A 20,716-nucleotide genomic window follows, 5' to 3' on the forward strand; every position below is an offset into this window, starting at 1 on the left:
CACAACGTAAATGACCCTGATGTCGATACAAACAACCCAAATCGCACCGATTTCGATAATAAATATTATTCTATAAAATGTAACTTATTTATTTGTAACGCCTTATATATAAAAACTTATTAAATAGTACGTAAATAAAATTATAAAATGACATTTAAATTAATATGACACAATTCAGTTTTCCTTCAAAAATTATTTAAAAATATAAAAATTTTTTAGATGTTCAAAATTTTAGTAATTGGAAAGTAAAAAATAATACTTTTTATCGAAATTCACTGTTGAAATGGCTGAAGAAATAGATGACAAAGCAAGTGGGGACACAGTGTCCATTACTAGGATCGCTCCTGAACCATCTGAACCTGTAGTAACGATACCGAATGTAGAATTAATTGTAGATGGTTTTGGTTTTATGCCTAAAGATCAGTCATTATCTAAATTTAAGTTTAGTCAAGCAAAGATGAAAAAATCTTCAAAAATGTTAAAAGACACCACCGTCCCACCAGACACTGACCAGAGTTCCTGCTCTTCAAGTTCAAATATAGATATTGTACGGAGGTATACTTGGAAAACTAAAAACAGAATGATAGTTCAGGTAATTTTATGAATTTCAAATGCAAATCTTTCAGTGTTTTTAAATAAGTAAAAAATAAAATAATATACTTAACAATTTCATATTTCGTAAGTAGGTTATAACTTATGGTGCTGCTATCACGTCCATTCAAGTCCCTGATAAAAAGGGAGTCCCTGATGATGTCGTAGCGGGATTTGATACCTTAGAAGGTAAACCTAAATATTTCCATTATTGTTACATTGTTCTAAATTATATATATTTACAAAATGGTATATTACATAGTCCATGTATATTTAGAATACCTTCAACCAAGAAATCCCTACTTTGGTGCTACTATAGGACGATATGCAAATTATATTCTCAATGGTACAATGATTGTAAAGCCATCAGGAAAAATGTACATGCTAAGTACTAATAAAGGTCAACATCACTACAACGGCGGACGTGTGGGGTTCGATAAGGTATGTTGCAATTGTTAAATTCGTAGTGAAATATTATAAGAAATTTAATTGATAACATAAAAAAATCGACGGTACGTGTTAAGACATTCCGTTCCCTCTTCACTTTCCGCCGGATTCTAGAGGCATTGCGTGTTGAATGGTGGAACACAACGCCGCGCACAATGTACCACTGAGGAAATGAAAATATTCAATATTTCATTTCTTCGCACAACATGTTTACATAAACTTATATTAGAATTTTAAAAAGTGACTTCTTCTACTTATAGAAAATTAAATAACACTTGCAGGTGAACTGGAGATCCTATGTTACTGGTAACAAGGTTATCATGAGCCACATCTCCGAACGCTTCCACGAGGGCTACCCTGGTACGGTGATGGCTCAGGTCTCCTTCGAGGTTACGTGTGATAACACTATCAAGATAGAAATGAAGTGCACCACAAGTGAACCGACTATTGTCAACTTGAGTAACGCGTGCTATTTTAATCTGGCAGGCCATGTAAGTTGTTTAAAATAATTACTATTTAAATGTTATAATTTTGTATTGAATTTATATATCAGGTAAATGTCATGAGGCTGAGACAGCGTTTATTGTACTCATATGGCAATGTTCACATTAGGCAATGGATAATTTTATCTTCTAAGAAAGCAGAGATGATTGTGCTTTATCACTGGCTTTTTCTGAATACAGTGCTATTACACGATAGGTAGAAATGAAAAGAAAAAGGGGGAAAAATTGAGATCATAATAAAAAAATTACATGAACAAACTACGGGTGTTTTTGTAGCTTCAAGTTGTTCTTTGCATGAGGTAGGCAGATAGAACCTGATCCCATTAAGAGTCTTTCGTTTTGCTACTTCCACTGAATGCTCGTGACAATGCGTGTTGAGCGGCGAAACCCAACGCCGTGCCTTTGCCTCGTTGCTAGAGCGAGGAAGTGAAAATATTGCATATTATGTCATTGTGAAAATAATAATTTCCTGAGTGGAAATTGAACCCATAACCGATGCTTTTACAGTCACACTTTTGTAATATAGCAATTTTGTAATATAGCTACTTTTATTCAAAGGGAGTTGGTTAGTTTTATTAGTATAAAATAGTAAAGTTATAATGACGTTGAGATATTTTTTTCTCTTTGTTTTCTAATTTTCTTATTATTTAATTTTTTTCAGCATGCTGGCTCAGAAACTATGTATGACCATATATTTACGATAAACGCGGACAAGTACACCGCAGTTGATGACGAGGGACTCGTTACAGGTATGACATTGTTTATAAGATGTATTTCAATTTCCTCACATGTATAAATTCTATCTTTTGATTGCGTTAACTTAAAAACTTGATCTTATTGTGCTTCAAGGAATCATAGTCAAAATACATAAGACATAAATGGTTTTGACAGACGGACAACAAAGTGATCCAACAAAGCGATCCTATAATGAATCAATCATTCCTCATGCTGATGAATAAAAAGTCTATGAAAAATAATTAAAAAGATTTAAAACATTGTGAAAAGTCCATACTAAATATATTGATCGTTATATCAGGTTGATATCAGGTCGAAAGGGGAAACATTTATTATTTATTATGAAATTAACCTATATAAAAAAATGAAGAATAACAATTGTTTGTAATTGTATGATTATATAAATCATTAAGATATCAAAGACATAAAAGCTGTAAATGATTAAATGCGCAGCATTTTATAGTGCCTTTGCCTTTTGTTTAGACCCGTTTAATCTAAAATTACATTAATAAATATCGTATTGAATAAGTGCCGTAATAGTTTTTAATTTTTTGTTTAGCTTTACGCTATATTCAAACATAGTAGGGTAGGCAGGGGGAACCTAACATTAAGCTTTAAGACACTTTCGTTTTTCACTTTCCGTGAAAATATTGCATATTATGTCATTGTGAAAATAATAATTTCCTCGAGTGCGAATCGAACCCATAACAGTCGAACGTTAGCGACCATGCGCCACGGGCCACGTCTGGCCCCTAGTAATGTAATGTATATACTATATATACTAATGTTCAATTGTTCACGCTTATTAATCTGTTTTTCAGGCGAAAAGAACGTAGTGGGGGGCACGGCGTACGATTTTAGGGTACCAAGAGTTTTACGCACGATGCTTCCCAAAATACCCAGAGACGGATTCGATATTAATTATTGTATCACTCAGGGCACGGAACAAGACCTCGCCTTCCAAAGTCGGTTAGTTAGATTGTTTTTAGATGACTTAACGTAATTTTATATAAAATGGTCCAATATTGTAGATATTCTTTTATCATCAGTAGGTATTCGACTGTAAACGCGTCGGTTGTGGGTTCAATTCCCACTCGGGCGAATTAAATATTTAACATTTTTATTTCCTCGCTCCGGTAACGAATCTGGTACGAGAAGGTTGAGTTCCGCCATTCAACAAGCAGTGCCTTAAGAATTCGGCGGAAAGTGGGAAACCGAAACGTCTTAATGAAGAACGGAGTGTCTTAACACTAGGTTCCCTCTGTCTACCTTGCTTAGTGTGAGATATAGCATGCAGCTAAGAGAAAATATATTTACCTGCATAGATATTTTGTACCCACATAAATTATAGTTGCAAAATCTAATTGTCTGCGCTAACGCGAACTGCTATCTATTGTGATGGTTTATTAAATTGTGACTGTACCACGCGTAGTACTCCCATAAAATTAATCAGAGCTAACTTAGTGAATACCTACCCCTTATTATATTATATGTTTTATCTTTACTTCCGTAATTCTGGTTAACCTGGAACTATGAAATTTGGCAGATAGCATCTACAGGTAGTACGTACTAGTTAAGAAAAAAATCTAAAAACTATACATCTGTGGTTAAATACTAAAAAAAAATAACATTAAAAGGGGGCAAAATTTGATTTCGCTTTGAAGCTGCTAGTTCAAGCGAGGTATCAGATGAAAGGGCTTAGCTAAGCCTGAATTTTAGAAAACGCTCGAGACCTCCAATTTTTGTACCCTGAACGTGAACCCTCGGTGAGCGAGCCCAACTTGCGCTTGTTTTGTTTTTTTTTAACTATTTAAATACACATGACAATGTTTGCGGGAAAACCAAGTACAAAGATTGGTTGCGTCTCCTGCCATATTTAAAAAAAAAATGAAATTATGTCATTGTTGCACTAAATGACCGGCTCAATTGAAAAATAGTCTATCGGTTTCTGAATGTGCTAAGCTAGCGATTTATGTCAGTATGGGTAGCCAGGTAGCCGTAACTCCAACTAGTACCAACTTCATGAGGTATTTAGTTTCTTACTACTTTGTAAAAATAAAGGGTAAATGGTAAATAAAGGGTAAATCGCAATCAAATGGTACGCGGGGTACAAACGTATCTTTGACTATACTTTGGTTTTACGCTGTTGATATTGAATTTTGATCATTCTCTATAATGAATATTTTTTGTATACGTTTAAGGCCTTTACAGGTTATTTTTAAACAGATTCCACATGTTGCTATGCTGTACCTTAAGTTACCCTGCTATTTTGTTGTTTTCCAAGACTTTGTTATTTGATAACGTGTATTTAATTTCAGAGTACTTCATCCTATATCTGGAAGGGTCCTAGAGGTATATAGCAATCAACCTGGTATGCAGTTCTACACTGGCAACCTTCTGCCAGATCCGGATAAGATTGTCGAAGTATGCTAATTATGCTTTTAATTATATATGTGTAATCAAAAAATTTAAAAACTAGTTCAAGAAATATAAACTATGTAATTTTTATTCCGCTTAACACATAACACCGCATATAGCCACCTGGGGTGTTTGTTTATTTCTGTATCTACCTAGATACAGAAATAAACAAACACCCCATTCCCAATTTTTACACGAATTCGAATTGAAATCAACGCTACGCTTTTTATTACGAAAGCAAGTAAATGAGATTCCGTATTAATAGACGGTGACTCTCTCTCTCTCTCTCTCTCTTTTATCATGAAACTCCCGCATCCCCGTCTCCCGCATGCAGCAGGGTAGGCAGAGTGAAACTAGCGTTAAGACACACGATGCGTGTTTAGTGTCAAACTCAACGCCGCGAAGAAATATATTTTGCATATACTCGTTTAATAGGAATCGAACCCATAACCTACAATCACAAGCTTATGTCCCTGCGCCACGATGCCATGCTGTAGTTTTTAATTTGGTAAATAATATATTAGGAACCTGAACCCGTGGAACAGGAAGAGGCAAAGGTTGAATCTGATAGTGGAAGCAGTAGTAGCGATAGTGACGTAAGCAGCGACGAGTCGAGTGTGATTGAAGAAGCGATTGAAGAAGAACGCATTGGGATTGAAAGTGTAAGTGTATTATATTTATTTTTTTTATTTTTATTTTACTATTATCTAAAAAGACGAGATGTGTGATGTTTTTGTAGAGTGGAAGTAAGTCATAGTTATTTGAGAATAGGCCCAAATATTTCAAGTTAATTACATTACGATAAATATGAACTAATAATATAATAACCAATAACAATAATATTCATAAAATGTAATGTTGTTTTCATACTTACGTTTATAGTTAAAAGTAAATAGTTTTCGTTAATTTTCACTGGAATCTTGGTAATATTTTATAATAAAATAAAAGTCTATACCAATGTTTCCTAAATATATTTTATTATTTTTTTAAGTCTACAGTTAAACTTTGATATTTTTTAACAACATCGTATGTGAGAACTCATGTATGTAATGCAATGATATTCTGAAAGGAAAAGTGCTTGAAAGATCTAAATGTATATTCAATATAAAGTATTCTAATGTAATGTATGATAAAATAGTAAGAATATTAGCTATTCATTGAAATAGTAAGAATGGTGTCAAATCAATTACATTTAGAAGCATAATGTAATATTATAGTATTAAGGTGAGGCCATCGTGGCGTAGTGGCACAAGCGTGTGACTATATACGCAACAATTGTGCGTTCGATTCGCCTTTGGGGGAAATTCTGCTATTCAACAGTCGTTGAAATAATAATAGTAGAAAACAATAGTGCACTAGTTTCTATATTTATTTTGTTTAAAAATAAGTAGTGAGAAGTACATATTTATTATACACCCATGAAATTAGGCAAATTAAATATTTAACAGTATATGTGTTATATTTTTCAGGGCGAGAAGAGCTATGGCTACATACCTTTAATGGGAAAACAAGGAACGCACTACAAGAAACACGGAGTTTTCTGTCTCTTGCCGCAAAACTATCCCGACGCCGTTAACCATGTAATTAATATTTATAATAACTAATTTTTTAATTACTAAACAATACAGGTATATGCATAAACTAAAATAAATATATTTTTAATATTCATACGTACTCTTTGTAGGCTTGTCCATAGATGGCGCCATGTAACATGTTTCTCAAACTTTATATATTAGTAAATAATACTTAAGACCACTTACTTTGTTCGGACGAATTTCTTCTAATTTTAATGTTATGATATTTATATTTTTTAATATTAATAGAAGATTTAAAAAAAATAGCAACTTACTTTTATAATCTTTCCTCCCGTAAAGAGAGTACATACTCTATATATAGAGTATACAAAATAAAGAGTATGTACTCTATGCAATTTTTTTGATTGTTGCGGGTGATGGTCTAACATTGCACTTTATTTTCTTACAGAGTAATTTTCCTAGTCCAGTTTTGAATCCGGGAGAAGTATACATTCATAAAATTCAATACAAGTTTGGTATTCTACTTGGGAAATATGTCTAGGTGACGCTAATATATTCAATCAACATACAAGTTCAGTAAGTTCAACGAAGAAAGAAGATGATATTTAAGAAACTAACTTGTTTGCCCATATAAGGATGCTATAGAATGTTTTAAAATTCAGAATTAATATGATCAGGAAACACTGGGACGTGTCATCTGCTTGCTTATCAAAGAATTATTGTAAAGAAATATAATAATTTCAACTTCAATTCAATTTTAGTAAGATTGTCTATAAATATACGCGAATAACGCGAAGCTTAACCTGAGCTTTGTATGTGTATGAGACTATAAAAGAAACGGTAGATTTTTTTTAAGAAAATTTTATTTTATTATTAGAAATCAATAAAAATATTCCAACAGTAAAAAATATATATATCAATTCTTCTAGGCCGGCCGGTTGCATCCTCATATTCCTTATCTTCGTCTGATGTGATGATGAAGAATAAGGTTGTGTCTACGAATATTTTCCTTTTCTCACTGCTTGGTTGGTCACATACATTTCTGCACATAGTACAGTGATAGTGCCAACCTTACTTTTACCTGTTGCCTGTTGTCAAAAAGCAGTATAAACTTGGTTTAGGCCAAGCTAGTGACGTTACACTATGTAATATATTATAATATATAGAAATACAAATACAAAGTTCAGGTTAGACCTCGCGGAATTTGTACGCATTTACGTGCTTTTGATATAAAATTGTATTGTTTCATTCATTTCCAAATTTACTCGTAAAAATAGAGTTTGTAATTATTGAAATAAAAAAAATATATAAAGTAAAATCGTTTTATAATTGTTTTTGTTTACAAATAAAAATAGTATGATATTTTAGATGCTTATTATTTTCCCATTCATTTTTCAGTTACAAAGTCATATCTTTCTTCTAGGTATTTTATTTAGCTCTATAATTGTAACTCAATAGAAATAAATAAATCAGCTTCACGCTGTATCCCGCACACAGCAGGGTTAGCCAGAGGGAACCTAGTGTTAAGACACTCCGTTCCCCACTTTCCGCCGAATTCTGGAGGCATTGCGTGTTGAGTGGCGGAACTCAACGCCACTCTTGGCCTCGACACCAGAGCGAAGAAATGAAAATATAGATGTAAATAAATATTTAATCTCCTCGAGTGGCTGTAAACGCGACATTTGTGGGTACGATTCCCACTCAGAGAAATGAATTATTATTTATTTTTATTGTCATTTTTTCACTCTGGTATAAAAACAAAGTGTGGCGTTGAGTTCCGCAATGTCTTGAAAATTGCGCGGAGAGTAGCGCCTTAACACTATGTTCATCATGAAGAAAAAAATATGCGTAATTGTAACCGTTATACTAAATTGGGACATTACTGTACTTTTCTGAAAGTTATCATAACCTTTTTCTTGTTTTTGAGATATGTAACTACCATCTTTAGTCTAATATTTTTCTACGCTTGCCTTCAAAAATCAATTTGCAGTTCAGTTCTTTACTTAAGTGAGTGCACCCAAATGTTTTTATTAGTTCCATAAATAAGTTTTGGTATTAGATTTATTTAAAATTAAATAATAAATGGCGAACGTCAAGTTGTATGTCGGTTTATTGCAAAATTCCTTTTTAATTCCACTTTTCCAAACTCTAAGATTATAAATAATTCACAATAGTGTAATACATATTAATTCCAGAATCGAGGCTTCAACAAATGATCGATTGTACATAGTATTGAATATTATTTAAATAACACTTAAAATTATAACAGTTTAAATGTGTTTTTGTAGTAGATCATTTTACTAAAAAAAGAGAGTAACAGTAGATTAGTAAAATAGACATAAAAATATTAATATACTTAAATATAAAAAATATTTTATATTAAATAATTTATGCATAGGCCCACATTGCTATATACAGCATGGAGTTTAGTGTTAAGACACTACGCTCTCTACTTTCCACCGAATTCTGGAGAGCGAGATAGCGAAGATATGAAAATATTAAATATTTTATTTCTTCAAGTGGGAATCAAACTCACAACTTGTCGAGTCATACGCTTGTGTCCCTCGGCCACGACTGGCCTCATATAAAATTGTTAATACCAAAAAAATATTATAATAAAAAAAAAATTAAGAACATGCTTTGGTTGGTGGTGCGATGAGGTAGGTAAATAAATTTTATCACTCGTTGAATCATACGCAGCTTTTTCTCTCAATTTAAAATATAACTAGCCACTATTAAGGACGAATATCGTAGAGTAAAGCTTCCACTTGCGTCGTTTTATCACGAACACTACGTTTGATAAGCGCAAGAGTGGGGTCATGGAACTTTGCGGGGCTCAGGCTCGACGGAGAGAAAGAGATGCAATACCTACAGCCTAGTTAAGCTGGTATGGGATGTTATACCATGATTTTACAGCTAAATCTACGAACAAGTATTAGTAATTGTGAAATTTGAAACATTGTCAAGTAACTGCCGTAAATACAACAATGTGACTTAAATCATAACGACTTAAATTTATAATTTAATTTGTAATACATAGAAATTAAGCTATAATATGATGTAAAAGAAATATAGAGTTAAAACATAGTATATCGCGACGCATGTGTCGGTTCCGTAGGCCGATGCAAGTAACGTGTGTGCACTGTGCACTGTGCACTTCTAAAGTTGGGACAAAAGTTACAGCGAGCGAGCGCGAAGCGAGTGCCGAACGCAAGTAGACTCGCAACTCGCATCATTATTCATTCGCGGTCCGACGCTAGCGAGGCACGGTTGGTGCCTCTGCGCTCGCCGCCGATCGCGTAAACTTTGAACCACCACACCAGGCCGACTCGCTACCACCATGAGGGTCCCCACGACCCTCCTCCTGCTCGTGGTCGCCGCTCTGGCCGAGGTAAGTGTCCTGCGGTGTGCGAACGTCATTTCCTCGACACCCTGAAACCTCGATCGCTTTCTTTGGAGCTCTTTCACTCTTGCGTTTCTCTTCACAAAGGCATCCACTAATTTTCGAAACGCTGGACTTTTTAGTAAAAGGAATAAACAAAGCCCGTTGCCCTAAAGCCGGTTTTGCAAACGGCGACTGATCGCAGAACATTATATTATACAAACTTTACGATGCTCATTTTGCATCTCAGTGTGTTTTACACATTAGTTAAAGTTTGATATTTGATAATTCCTTCTAGAACCTTTCGTTTTTTATTTACTAGATTGATTGTTTTAATATTTTTTTATGACAAACAAACATAAATTTTGTAACTATGACATCTGATGACACAAACCATGCCATTAGCATCAATATAAAATTAATTAAATTCTTATTTCTGAAGTATGCATAAGCGAAATTGGATAACTTATTTTTACAGTTATAACACGAAATTTAAGTAATATTACTATCAAGTAGTTAGGCGGTCTATAAAACGTTTGAAATAATTAGGAACCATGTGTTATAACGCTCTGGTTTTACAATCATTTCATTAAAACAATTCTTCTAGCCGCATATAAAAATGTTTTATCAGGACGACCGTTGATTGGAAATATTCTCGTATTATTTTTTGCTGTTATATACCTAATTATTTTTTGATATTTAATAATTGTTCAAGATTTCCGTTAGTACACGACTCTCTGGCCACCTTACTCTCGCCCCTCAAGCCAAAATCAAACTCAATTTACCTTAAAATAGGACACCATCTTAAAAGCTTTTCTTACAATGTATGCATTAAACAATTTCGACACGTGTAGAAAATCAGGTAAACAACAGTATATTATAATATGTCGCTATGTTTTAACAATATATGGGCTTGCAATTTTTTTCGGTGACATTACATATTTTTTAAAACAATTGGAAAATATTAACCGATTGCTTAATTAAATGTGAACTTTATCTCAATTACTCTACAATTGAGGAATAGTTTAGATATAAAAAAATAGGTTCCTTGTTTTACTTTCTTTTTAATGCTACAAATCGTATTTTTCCAATCACCTACGAATATATACAATCACAATAATTATTTTTAACCGATTAAATAATTTATAATATATTTTAATAACTTCAGTCAACTTAAACTTAATTTAAAAATTATATCGTTCTATAAGCTATTAATACTGGCATGAAGCAAATCAAATTCAGTTCAATCAAAGTGAGTTCCACATCGAATACATGTGATCAAAGAAATATTTATATGACAGGATAAAGATAGGCAGAGGGAACCTAGTGTTAAGACACTTCGTTCCCCCAGCGGAATTCTGGAGGCATTGCGTATTGATTGGCGGAACTTAACGCCGCGCTTTGCCTCGACTTTTTTTATATGATAGGATACTATTCTTAAATATGGTAAAAGTATATAATATATTTTTTATTATTACCTAGTTTATTGACAGAGATCTGTCCCTCGCTCACATTGTTTACAAGTAGTAATGAACTCGTTAAAGAATATCTATTTAAGATAGTATTCACGTTGAATTTGACCTATGATGCTTGCTATTGTTTGTTTCGAAATTTAAATAATAGCAACAATATAGGTAAAATAATATTATTATTTCTCATAATAATAAACTGCTAAATAAATAAACCGTGAAAATCAAAGATCTTAGTATGTGAAATTAATTTTGTTTAATAAATCTAAAAAAAAAATAATTTACAGAAGAAATAGGTATTGATAAATAAATAATATTTCTTAATTATATTAAATTTTATCTATATTTTTTTTTAAGTTTTACCACAACGATTGAAAAGAGGTTATCATTTTGCTAAGTAAGTGTGTATTGTCTTAAAATTCTCAGAATTAATATGGCGTGGTAGGTATCGTATGCTTTGAGGTCATCACATTTTGTGAACCCGTTTGCAATTTTAAAGTTATCGCGCGAACACTTTAATATTGATATCGTTTAATAATTGACAATTGTGCTACTGAAAAATAAAATTAGTTGTAATAAAAAAAGTATTTGTAATATTTAAAACTTTAAATCTACCCTTTAAAGAAACACTACAAGCAATGACTTCGGGATTCGACGGAAGATGGGGAACGGAGTGTTTTAACACTAGGTTCCCTCTGCCTTCCTCACTGTTTACGGGATACAGCGTAAAGCTATAAAAAACACTAGAAAATTATATCACCTGATGATTATTTAATTATTTCAACTACTTTTTTACATCAACTCCCAAATATGTATATTTAGAGCCTGTATATATTTCAGTAAAACTATGGGAAGATTCAATTGACCAAGAGTTGTTCACGCCAAGAATATCAAAAGAGGCAAGTTTTCAACTTCGATATATGTAGAGTTCCATTGCTATACTTAGAATAAGCCTTAAATGTGTATCGAGTGCCATTAGCCAATCCAATAGAACGGCTTTATCTCTACTAATTAATACCTTAAAGTAAAAAAAGATAAATTAATACGGAAATGGGTTTGCCTTTAATAAACTCACGCCTCGCCCATTTTTGCCAAATATAAAAAAAAGAAGCTATTTAAATATAATGTTATTTGATTTTAGATAAGATTATTAAACAGTAATAGATTGTTAAGTATTTAAGGGCACCAAAAGTATCTATGTGGTTTTCGAAGTACCAATGACCCCCATCGAATCCGCGACGCGCTGATATCAGGGTTATCTTGCGTTTCCTGACGACAAGATATGTGTTTGCGCAACTAATAACATGGTCTAAGAATGTACCTAGTAAATATTTTAAAGTTAAAATATAAACCCGACAGGTTGTAGGTTCGATTCCCACTCGAGGAAATAAAAAAAGTTCTAGTGTCGAGGCAAAACGTCACTCGAGACGCAATGCCTCTAGAATTGGGAAGCGGAGTGTCTTAACACTAGGCTCCCTGAGGGACATGGGGAAATAGCGTGAAGTTATTGGTGTTACTTGTCTTTATTGTGCAATATATCTCGTAGTATTTATAAGCTTAGATACCTATTAGATAAAGTTTTTAAATGTTTCAATGCCCTCGTCATTTGTGAATACATATATAAAGTAAATGATCGTTATATTTTCATTGAGAAATATATATTTCATCTAGTTTTATAATAAATTTTATTATTATTAGAATTCGGCAGAAAGTGGTGAACTGAAAAGAGTGCTTTAACGCTAGGTTCCCTCTGCCTACCCTGCTGTGTGCGGGATACAGTGTGAAGCTGTTTTTTTTTTATATAATGAATACTGAGAAATATTATATTTTATAACAATTTCTGTCAATCATTAAATATTGTCAAACTTTACAATCAATTTCAAAAAGTGAAATTTTGATAACAGATTTACTGTTAATCGCTATCTTTATAATCTGTGCGAAACTGATTATTTTAAATTGGGGCAGAAGTAGTTGCAGCGCACGAGATTATCCTCGCTTTAACTGCTACCTACAAATTTTGTACTCCACTCCCAGTAGACCAACGGATATACAATTACATATACCTAGCTAACATAAAAAATTATACTTAAAATGCTAATTATCTAAATAAAAAGGGTAGTTTTTTTATGACATAGGATTTTTGAGTTCGCCTAATTAAATATAGCGTATGAATATCTATTATAACTCAAATTTACGAATTCTACAATAGCCAACTTCTTTTTTCTCTAATTGATGTTAAAAAATTCTTGTAATAATACATTACACAGAATTATTTTCAGATTTTAAATCTTATAATAAATATTTGCTATAATGTAAAAAATACCATAAAATATTTACACGGTAGGCATAGACCTGATGTGGCATTGCCTGTTGAGTGTTAGAACATTTTCCCTCTACACCAGAGTGAAGAAATGATAAAATTAAATATTTGCTCGAGTGGGAATCGAACCCACAAGTTTGGTACAGGTTCACAACTGGCCTTAATTAAATTACTAATTACTTTTTTAATGTTTCAGATACATTTCATAATACGCAAACACTTTAAGAAAATATGTAATATGATTTGCTGATAAAACAGTTCAATGTCTTCACAATTTCTCTATATTATATTATCATTAGTATCGTATAAGTAGCATTAATTTTCTCTAGAGGAACTTGAAGCGTAATACGATAACTTGTACATTTTTAAGACCTTTAATAGGCATATAAGGCCTCTTTTTATTTATATTTTTTATCGTTACTGCGAATTCATAATTTGTATGATCGTAATACAAGATATTTACTGTTTATTAATAAACTTTATGCTTAAAATTATTTAAGATAACAACATGTAAAAGTAAATTTAATATGAATTTTTAAAGTATCAAACATCAGTTTAGTCTAGTGGCAGGTTGTGAATTCGATTTCCATGGTTCTAGAATTCGGCGGAAGGTGGGAGCGGAGTGTATTAACACTAGGCTTCGAGGTTTCCTCTGCCTACCCTAGAAGCTAGAAAAAACTATAAAACGCTCTAATAGGTACAAATTGAAATATTTACAATCATTGTAACGTACGCAATGTTTATAAAATTCAAGTGACCGCTTCGAAGATTGCCAGCGGGGTTATCCTGTGTTATCTGTGCGGCCTGCACTGTCACTCTTCCAAATTTAGTACTGGATAATTAAACGAAATATTTTTTTTTAAAACTTTTGGACCAGCTATCGGTCCAGTTTATCATCGTGACCCGCGTCGACTTGCACAACGCTAGTGATAACAAAATTCGCTTCTTATACTCGTACATACATAAAAGCGAAACAACAAATCATATGTTAATTACGGATGTCGCTGTGATTATTGTTAACCTACTTAGTTATCGGAACAATAAGTAATGGAGGTTACGAACAACTTTATTGCCAAGTTATAAATGTCCGTTCGAATGAGAGAAGAAAAAAAATGTAATTGTCGTCAAGATGAGAGCTGCCTCTTACACTTTGATGCGACTTTTAAAATTATGAATTCTGTATTTTAGATATGTAAGGCTATGAAATAGTCATTTATTTAAATCCCGCACACAGCAGGGAAATCTAGTGTTAAAACATTCCGTTCCCCTCTTTTCGAGGCCAGGGCAAAAAAACAAAATATTAATAATAATAATTATTAAGAATAATTAATTCACTCGAGTGAGAATCGAACCCACAACCAGTCGCGCGTACAATTATACTTTGGGCCCATGCGCCACAACTGGCCTCTATTCATTTATTAATTTACCTATTATATAAATCTTATTTAATAACCATACTTATCATTTTGATGTAGAGACGTTCCATTATCTAAGTAAAAGTGTACAGTGTAAGGTGTACGGAATGTTATAAACGTATTTAGTTTATTCTATTTTTATAGATTCGATAACATTTCAATTCCTATAATAGTTACGTGCTTTTAACCCAAACTACGAATAAATGTATAAATATTTTCATCGAATTTTCAAAACTAAGTTTACACCAGTCAAATTTTAGAATATGATGGTATTATTTAATTTATTTCATAAATATAACTTTGTTAAAATTTAAAACTATTGTCACATGACGTATATAATAAAAAATATATTTGTAAGCGTTTTAGCGGCGGCAGTCAGTAGGTACTTTGTGTCATGACACTTCCTACTCTGGTTTCGCTCAAATTCTTTAAATGTTAAGTGCCGCGCTTTGAAATACTAGAACGGGAAAATGAAAGTAATCCATTTCCTCGAGTGGGAATCGAACTCACAACTATCATATTTACAGTTGGACATATCGCATTTACGTTCCGATAGTCACACAGCTTATACGTGAGTGATTTGCAAATTTAAAAAAAAAACATAATAGAGATAGAAAAGTAGAGAAAAATTAAAAAAATAAAACTTACTAATAAAATTAATTGAACATTAGAGAAAATATTGAGAAATTGAAAACACGGAAATAACGTAACTGAAAAAAAATATTAACAATCAACTGAAAAGACAGACCTATTAAAAATAAGTTTACATAACTATATTATGAAAAAAAAAAGCGAAAATACAGGTGGCGGTGCAAAATCGCCGCTATCGTTTAGTAAATTTAATTTTACAATATAATGTCGGCTATCTCAATTAACAAGTAAAAATGCGCATAATGGGGCTGTGTCAAATAAAGATAACTGGCGATAACTCACTTGGCCTATTTGATACCAGCTTGTTTTATCTTGAGTGCAACGAGTGGCTATAAGATGCATTGGTAGAGTTCCTAAATTATTATACAATTTGAAGTGTGTCCTTTTATCTTAATAATTAAATTTTGTTTTTATATACATATATGTTTATTTATGTTTCAAATTTTATATTTTTAAATTTTTCCTTTTTTTTTTTATTAACTGTCAATAATATTTACATATTATATTTAAGTATATCTATTAAAATTATGTAAAAAATATTAAGTTTAAAAATGGTAAAAAGTGAATTTTGAATATCGTCAAAGTAATTTTCATTTATGTTAAGGATACCATACTATGTATATGTATTTTATCTACATCGAAATAAATGTAAACAATTATGGGTCCGATTTCTACTCGTGGAAATTAATTATTATTTATTAATAATTTCATTTCTTCGTGTTGGTAATGAAACTCGGCAGTGCTTGTCTTGAAAATTCGGAGGAAAGTGGGGAATGGAGAGTGTTAACACTAGGTTCCCTGCCTACCCTGCTATATACCTACGGGAAACGCTTATACAGTACTGAATTTTAATGACTAAAGTCCAGAACACACCTAATTATAAAGGCTTCTCTTTTCCCTAAAGGTCGTCTGGAAGAGATGGCTACTTAGAGTACTTAACCATAGGACGTCTTTTGTATCTTTTCTTTTCATATGCTATGTTATGTCTCTTATTTTTTTAAGTATATACATTTTAACCTTTATAGTATTGTGTGTGAGGCTTTGAAAATTTTAAGCAACAAATTAGAGTGCTTGATGAAAAAATGAGTATAATATATATTATATGTATATATCGTTTTACCTTCTTTTTGCTTCTTATTAAGTAGTAAGAAAATCAAACACTTGATGTACTAAATATCAGCAACTTAGTCTAATATATTTATAGATTATTTAACCAAATGTGACTAACTTGGCGTAATCTTTGAAGGTTATTTTTTTGTCAGGAGAATTTCTGGGATGGGCACAAGACTAATCTGTTCTCAGGTGGGCACAGCCCCCTATTCTTACATTCATACTCTAATCTCTCATTTTCAGTTTTATTACAGACTTGAAACCTAACCTAAATATTTATTCATTGATACTTAATAAAACGTCAGTGTCGTTTACAATGAATGACAATAATAAATCGTCAACTGAGTTGCATAGATGATTAACCCTATTGGAGTTAACTACTAAGAGATCACCTAACAAGTAGACTATTAAAAACATGAAATAATATTTTTAGTTTTGTATATGTATATTTCAATTATTTTAAAACTATGTAGTTTTGCAAATTTTCTTCTGGGCACATGATGTCTGTTGAGATCAGTTCCTAATTTTACAGGCATTTCATATTTTACATTATTACCATTATTTCATATAATATTTCATATCTGTAGACATAAGAATGTAGATGAGCAGAGAGAATCTATTGTTAAGACACTCCGTTCCCTACTTTCCGCCAAATTTTCGAACGCTTTCGCCTTGATACCAGAGCGAAGAAATGAAAATAATAATTCATTCCCTGGAGTGGGAATCGAATCCACAACCGTCGTGTTACAGCCTCTATTTCCATATTAACAAATAACAAAACCAGTATTTTAATACACAACGCGTACGTAACGCGTGATAATTTAGCGTAACGAATGTTATGGTATATGTACGATGTTTGGCACAGGAACACGCATCAGCCAAATCATTCTTAGAAACAAATTAAAATTGAAAAATAAATAAATCAGCTTCACACTGTATCCTGCACACAGCTGGGTACGCGAAGGAAAGCTAGTGTCCTACTTTCCACCGAGTTCTGGAGTCTGCTTCAACACTAGAGACTGAACATATGAAAATATAAATTTAAATATATATTTTTTTATTTTCTCGAGTGGGGATTGAACCCGCAACCAGTCGCTTTTACACACACTTTGTGCCCCTGCACCACGACTGGTGTCAAGAATCAAGAATTCTCGGTGAAAAACCGGTTCCACTGATCTGATATGCAGATGCAATTGCATCGAGGATTGCGTAGGGTGTGAGATCAGTGGGTGCAACAGTAATGCATCGCAAAACGAAAATTGTCTCTTTCTGAATAAGTTGACTCATCGAAACGAATGTTCGTATAAGATATGTATTGTGTGTATATGAATGAGGTTAGGGCGTGTTCTGTTGTTACTTATATGGGAAACTTTCGAGACTAAAATGATGGCTGTTTCGTAATTTACTTGTGGACGCAGGAACTTAATTTTTGTATTTTGTATATGTTGCCTGTTCAAATCTCAATTGTTCAGTAAGTTTATATTTAAAAACATAAATACATTGGCAAAACAAATATCCTATAAGAAGATAGAAATTTTTATCATATTATAGAAATTTTGCTTACATTATATTATATCTACTTAAATGGTTTTTTTATATTAATCATAGAAAATATTATAATTTAATGTCAAAATTTTCGAACGAGAATAAACACTTCTAATATTTATTATATAAAAGTCTTTAGCAGTGAATGCAGGTGTAATTTTGAATTTAAAGACATGTATATTTATATTTACTAATCATTATTTGCGTTCCACCTCGAATGTTCAACGGTTTGGCAAGATATGTTGTAAACATATTTTACAAAATCTATTTTCATATTATTGTTTGCTTAGCTCAAGTTTCATGTAGGCTTTTAAAATAAAATATATATGTATATGTTTATTCGTATAGTAAAATTTTTAAAATTCTATATATTAGTGTTTGTGTATATATATATATATATATATATATATATATATATATATATATATATATATATATATATATATATATATATATATATATATATATATATAGCTTTGTAAATGTCTATCTGTGTTACGATAGTGCTGTAACGCTGTCCCTATTTCGTCTAATATCAATTCGTACTTAATATAATTTCAAGTATGATTTTGTTAAATAAGTCAAGTATAAGCTTAACGTTATCTATCTATTATAATTATAATAACCTAATAAAACAGTTAATTGTTGTCTGTACATTAAATATGAAAGGATGAACTTTTTTTGTTTTATAACTATTATTCCTGAACAGAATCCAGGTTATAGGTAAATGTTTTTGAAGACTAACCAAACCCTTAAACATAATGAAATCTTGTTACAACAAAAGTTTTGAAGATTATGAGCTTATTCCATTGACATATAAAATTAAAAGATCTGGAACATCTGAAGAAGAACTATCGGCTGAAATTGAGTAATAAGGGAATGTCACTTTAACAAGTTGTTTACTAGTAAGCAGTTTTCATTGGCAAGCACAAATTAATAAAAATTAACGCCGCCGTGGCGCAGTGGAACAGCGTCTAATTGTGAACGTGAGGTCGTGGGTTCGATTTGAAATCAGTGGAATTTAAATTGTTGTCTTTTCTCCGCTAATGTTGTCAATCCAGCCATTTAATAAGCAATATCTTAAAAATTGGGGTATAAATTTCAATGACAACGGCTCGCAAATAGAAGTAGTGTGGAAAGTGTCATACAGTCTACGCAAAGATCTGGGTGAATCTGTAAAAACCCTCCATTATTAAGATATTTCCAACAGTTAATATTGTATCTATCTTTGTATATATTTCTTTAAAATTTAATCTTATGTACAAACAAGCTTAGGTACTATATTCATGAGATGAATATATAAAATTAGTAATTAATTAAGTTAATCATTAATCATAATTGAAGAAATGTTAAGGACGGCGATGAGTAACTCCAGAGAATATTAATTCAAGGAAATATTTATTAAAACCTCGACAAATATATAGTTAATCTAATATTTCTTTACAATATTCAATGTCAATTGACGCCAACTTCTGGACGTCAAAACATCTCGTTACACCGAGCATGCACGATTGGCTGAAGTTTCCTTTTACAGATGAATGACGTGTGGGCGAAATTAGAAGCGTTTGTTGTTGTTTTTCTTATTTTTTTTGATTAATAAGTGAATTTTGAATATGAGAACGGTAATTGCCATTAATTGTTTAATAATCTATTATTAATTAATATTAACATTTATATATTTAACTAGCGCCCCGCTCGCGGTTTCACTCGCGTGAACTATGTTATTATTAATCTCTGTCTCCATCCAATTTTGCATAGACGTCACTAGGACGTAGTCACGTCCTAGTGACGTCTATGCAAAATTTGAGACTCCTAGCATTTGTAGTAACGAAGTTTCATACAAACTTTCGACCCCAAAAACAACCCCTTAGAAATCGAATATTGCAAATTCCCGTCTTAGCGAGCACCTACGTCCTATAAGTAACTCGTATGCAAAATTTGTAGTTTCTGAGATTTCGTGATGAGTGAGTGACCTTTCGATTTTATATATATAGATTTATATAAATATACTGACGAAATATAAAAAAAAATCTTATGGTAGTCATATTTCACGTTATATAAAACCTTGGTTTCAATACACATGTGTACAAGATACGTGCACAAATAAATAAATAAAAGCAAAAAATGTCTTTCGATATTGTTTGATTTTTGTATTTTGCACTGTAACTTCATAATAAATAATTGCATGCGAGAAAAATATTATAGAATAAGTAAACTAAAGTGATAATTCTTACTTCTTTTTACTTTACATTACATACAAAATAACTCTATTTTTTCAATTTTTAGTCATCTTTATTCCTCGCGTTTTCATTAAACTAATTTACGAGTACGCACGTCGCTTGTTCTTGTTACCAATCATCTGTATCAATTATGCCAGCCCTGTGCTCATTTTTAAACTGCTTAAATTTGATATATGGGATAGGTCCTTCGAAATATTAGGCCACAAAATTATTTGTCCCATACGTTTCAATTGCTCGGCCAAAGGTTTTATTAACTCAATTTTGTTAAGTTATTACACATCGGCCTTTCAGCGTTACGAGCCCAGGCTTCATTGTTGCTTTAAAACAAAAGTTCACTTTGCTGTTTCGGTATATA

At 31.9% G+C, this 20,716-nt stretch overlaps 2 protein-coding genes across 6 annotated transcripts in view; both read left to right on the plus strand.

Moving 5' to 3' along the window:
* Positions 1-63: 63 nt before the first annotated feature.
* Positions 64-7,594, plus strand: LOC146527077 (galactose mutarotase-like). The gene is made up of 10 exons (XM_085206165.1): positions 64-592; positions 687-780; positions 869-1,032; positions 1,320-1,529; positions 2,203-2,290; positions 3,098-3,245; positions 4,595-4,700; positions 5,219-5,356; positions 6,164-6,274; positions 6,678-7,594. Exons 1-10 carry the CDS (start codon positions 284-286, stop codon positions 6,768-6,770), a joined length of 1,461 nt encoding a protein of 486 aa, XP_085062291.1. The 5' UTR covers positions 64-283; the 3' UTR covers positions 6,771-7,594.
* Positions 7,595-9,484: 1,890 nt separating this feature from the next.
* Positions 9,485-20,716, plus strand: part of LOC146527078 (basement membrane-specific heparan sulfate proteoglycan core protein-like) — a 127,616-nt gene continuing 116,384 nt past the window's right edge. For 3 of the 5 annotated variants that reach the window (XR_014879299.1, XR_014879300.1, XM_085206305.1), the window contains exon 1: positions 9,485-9,620. Coding sequence is in view for 3 of the 5 variants with exons in the window: in XM_085206305.1 (XP_085062431.1) it covers positions 9,570-9,620 (51 nt within the window). In the remaining 2 variants the exon portion in view is untranslated. The remainder of the gene's footprint in view (positions 9,621-20,716) is intronic. The other 2 variants (XM_085206306.1, XM_085206307.1) reach the window with 1 other exon arrangement.

Source organism: Heliconius melpomene, chromosome 21 (assembly GCF_056956725.1).
Source record: "Heliconius melpomene rosina isolate 202511_hmr_F chromosome 21, ASM5695672v1, whole genome shotgun sequence".
NCBI lineage: Eukaryota > Metazoa > Arthropoda > Insecta > Lepidoptera > Nymphalidae > Heliconius > Heliconius melpomene.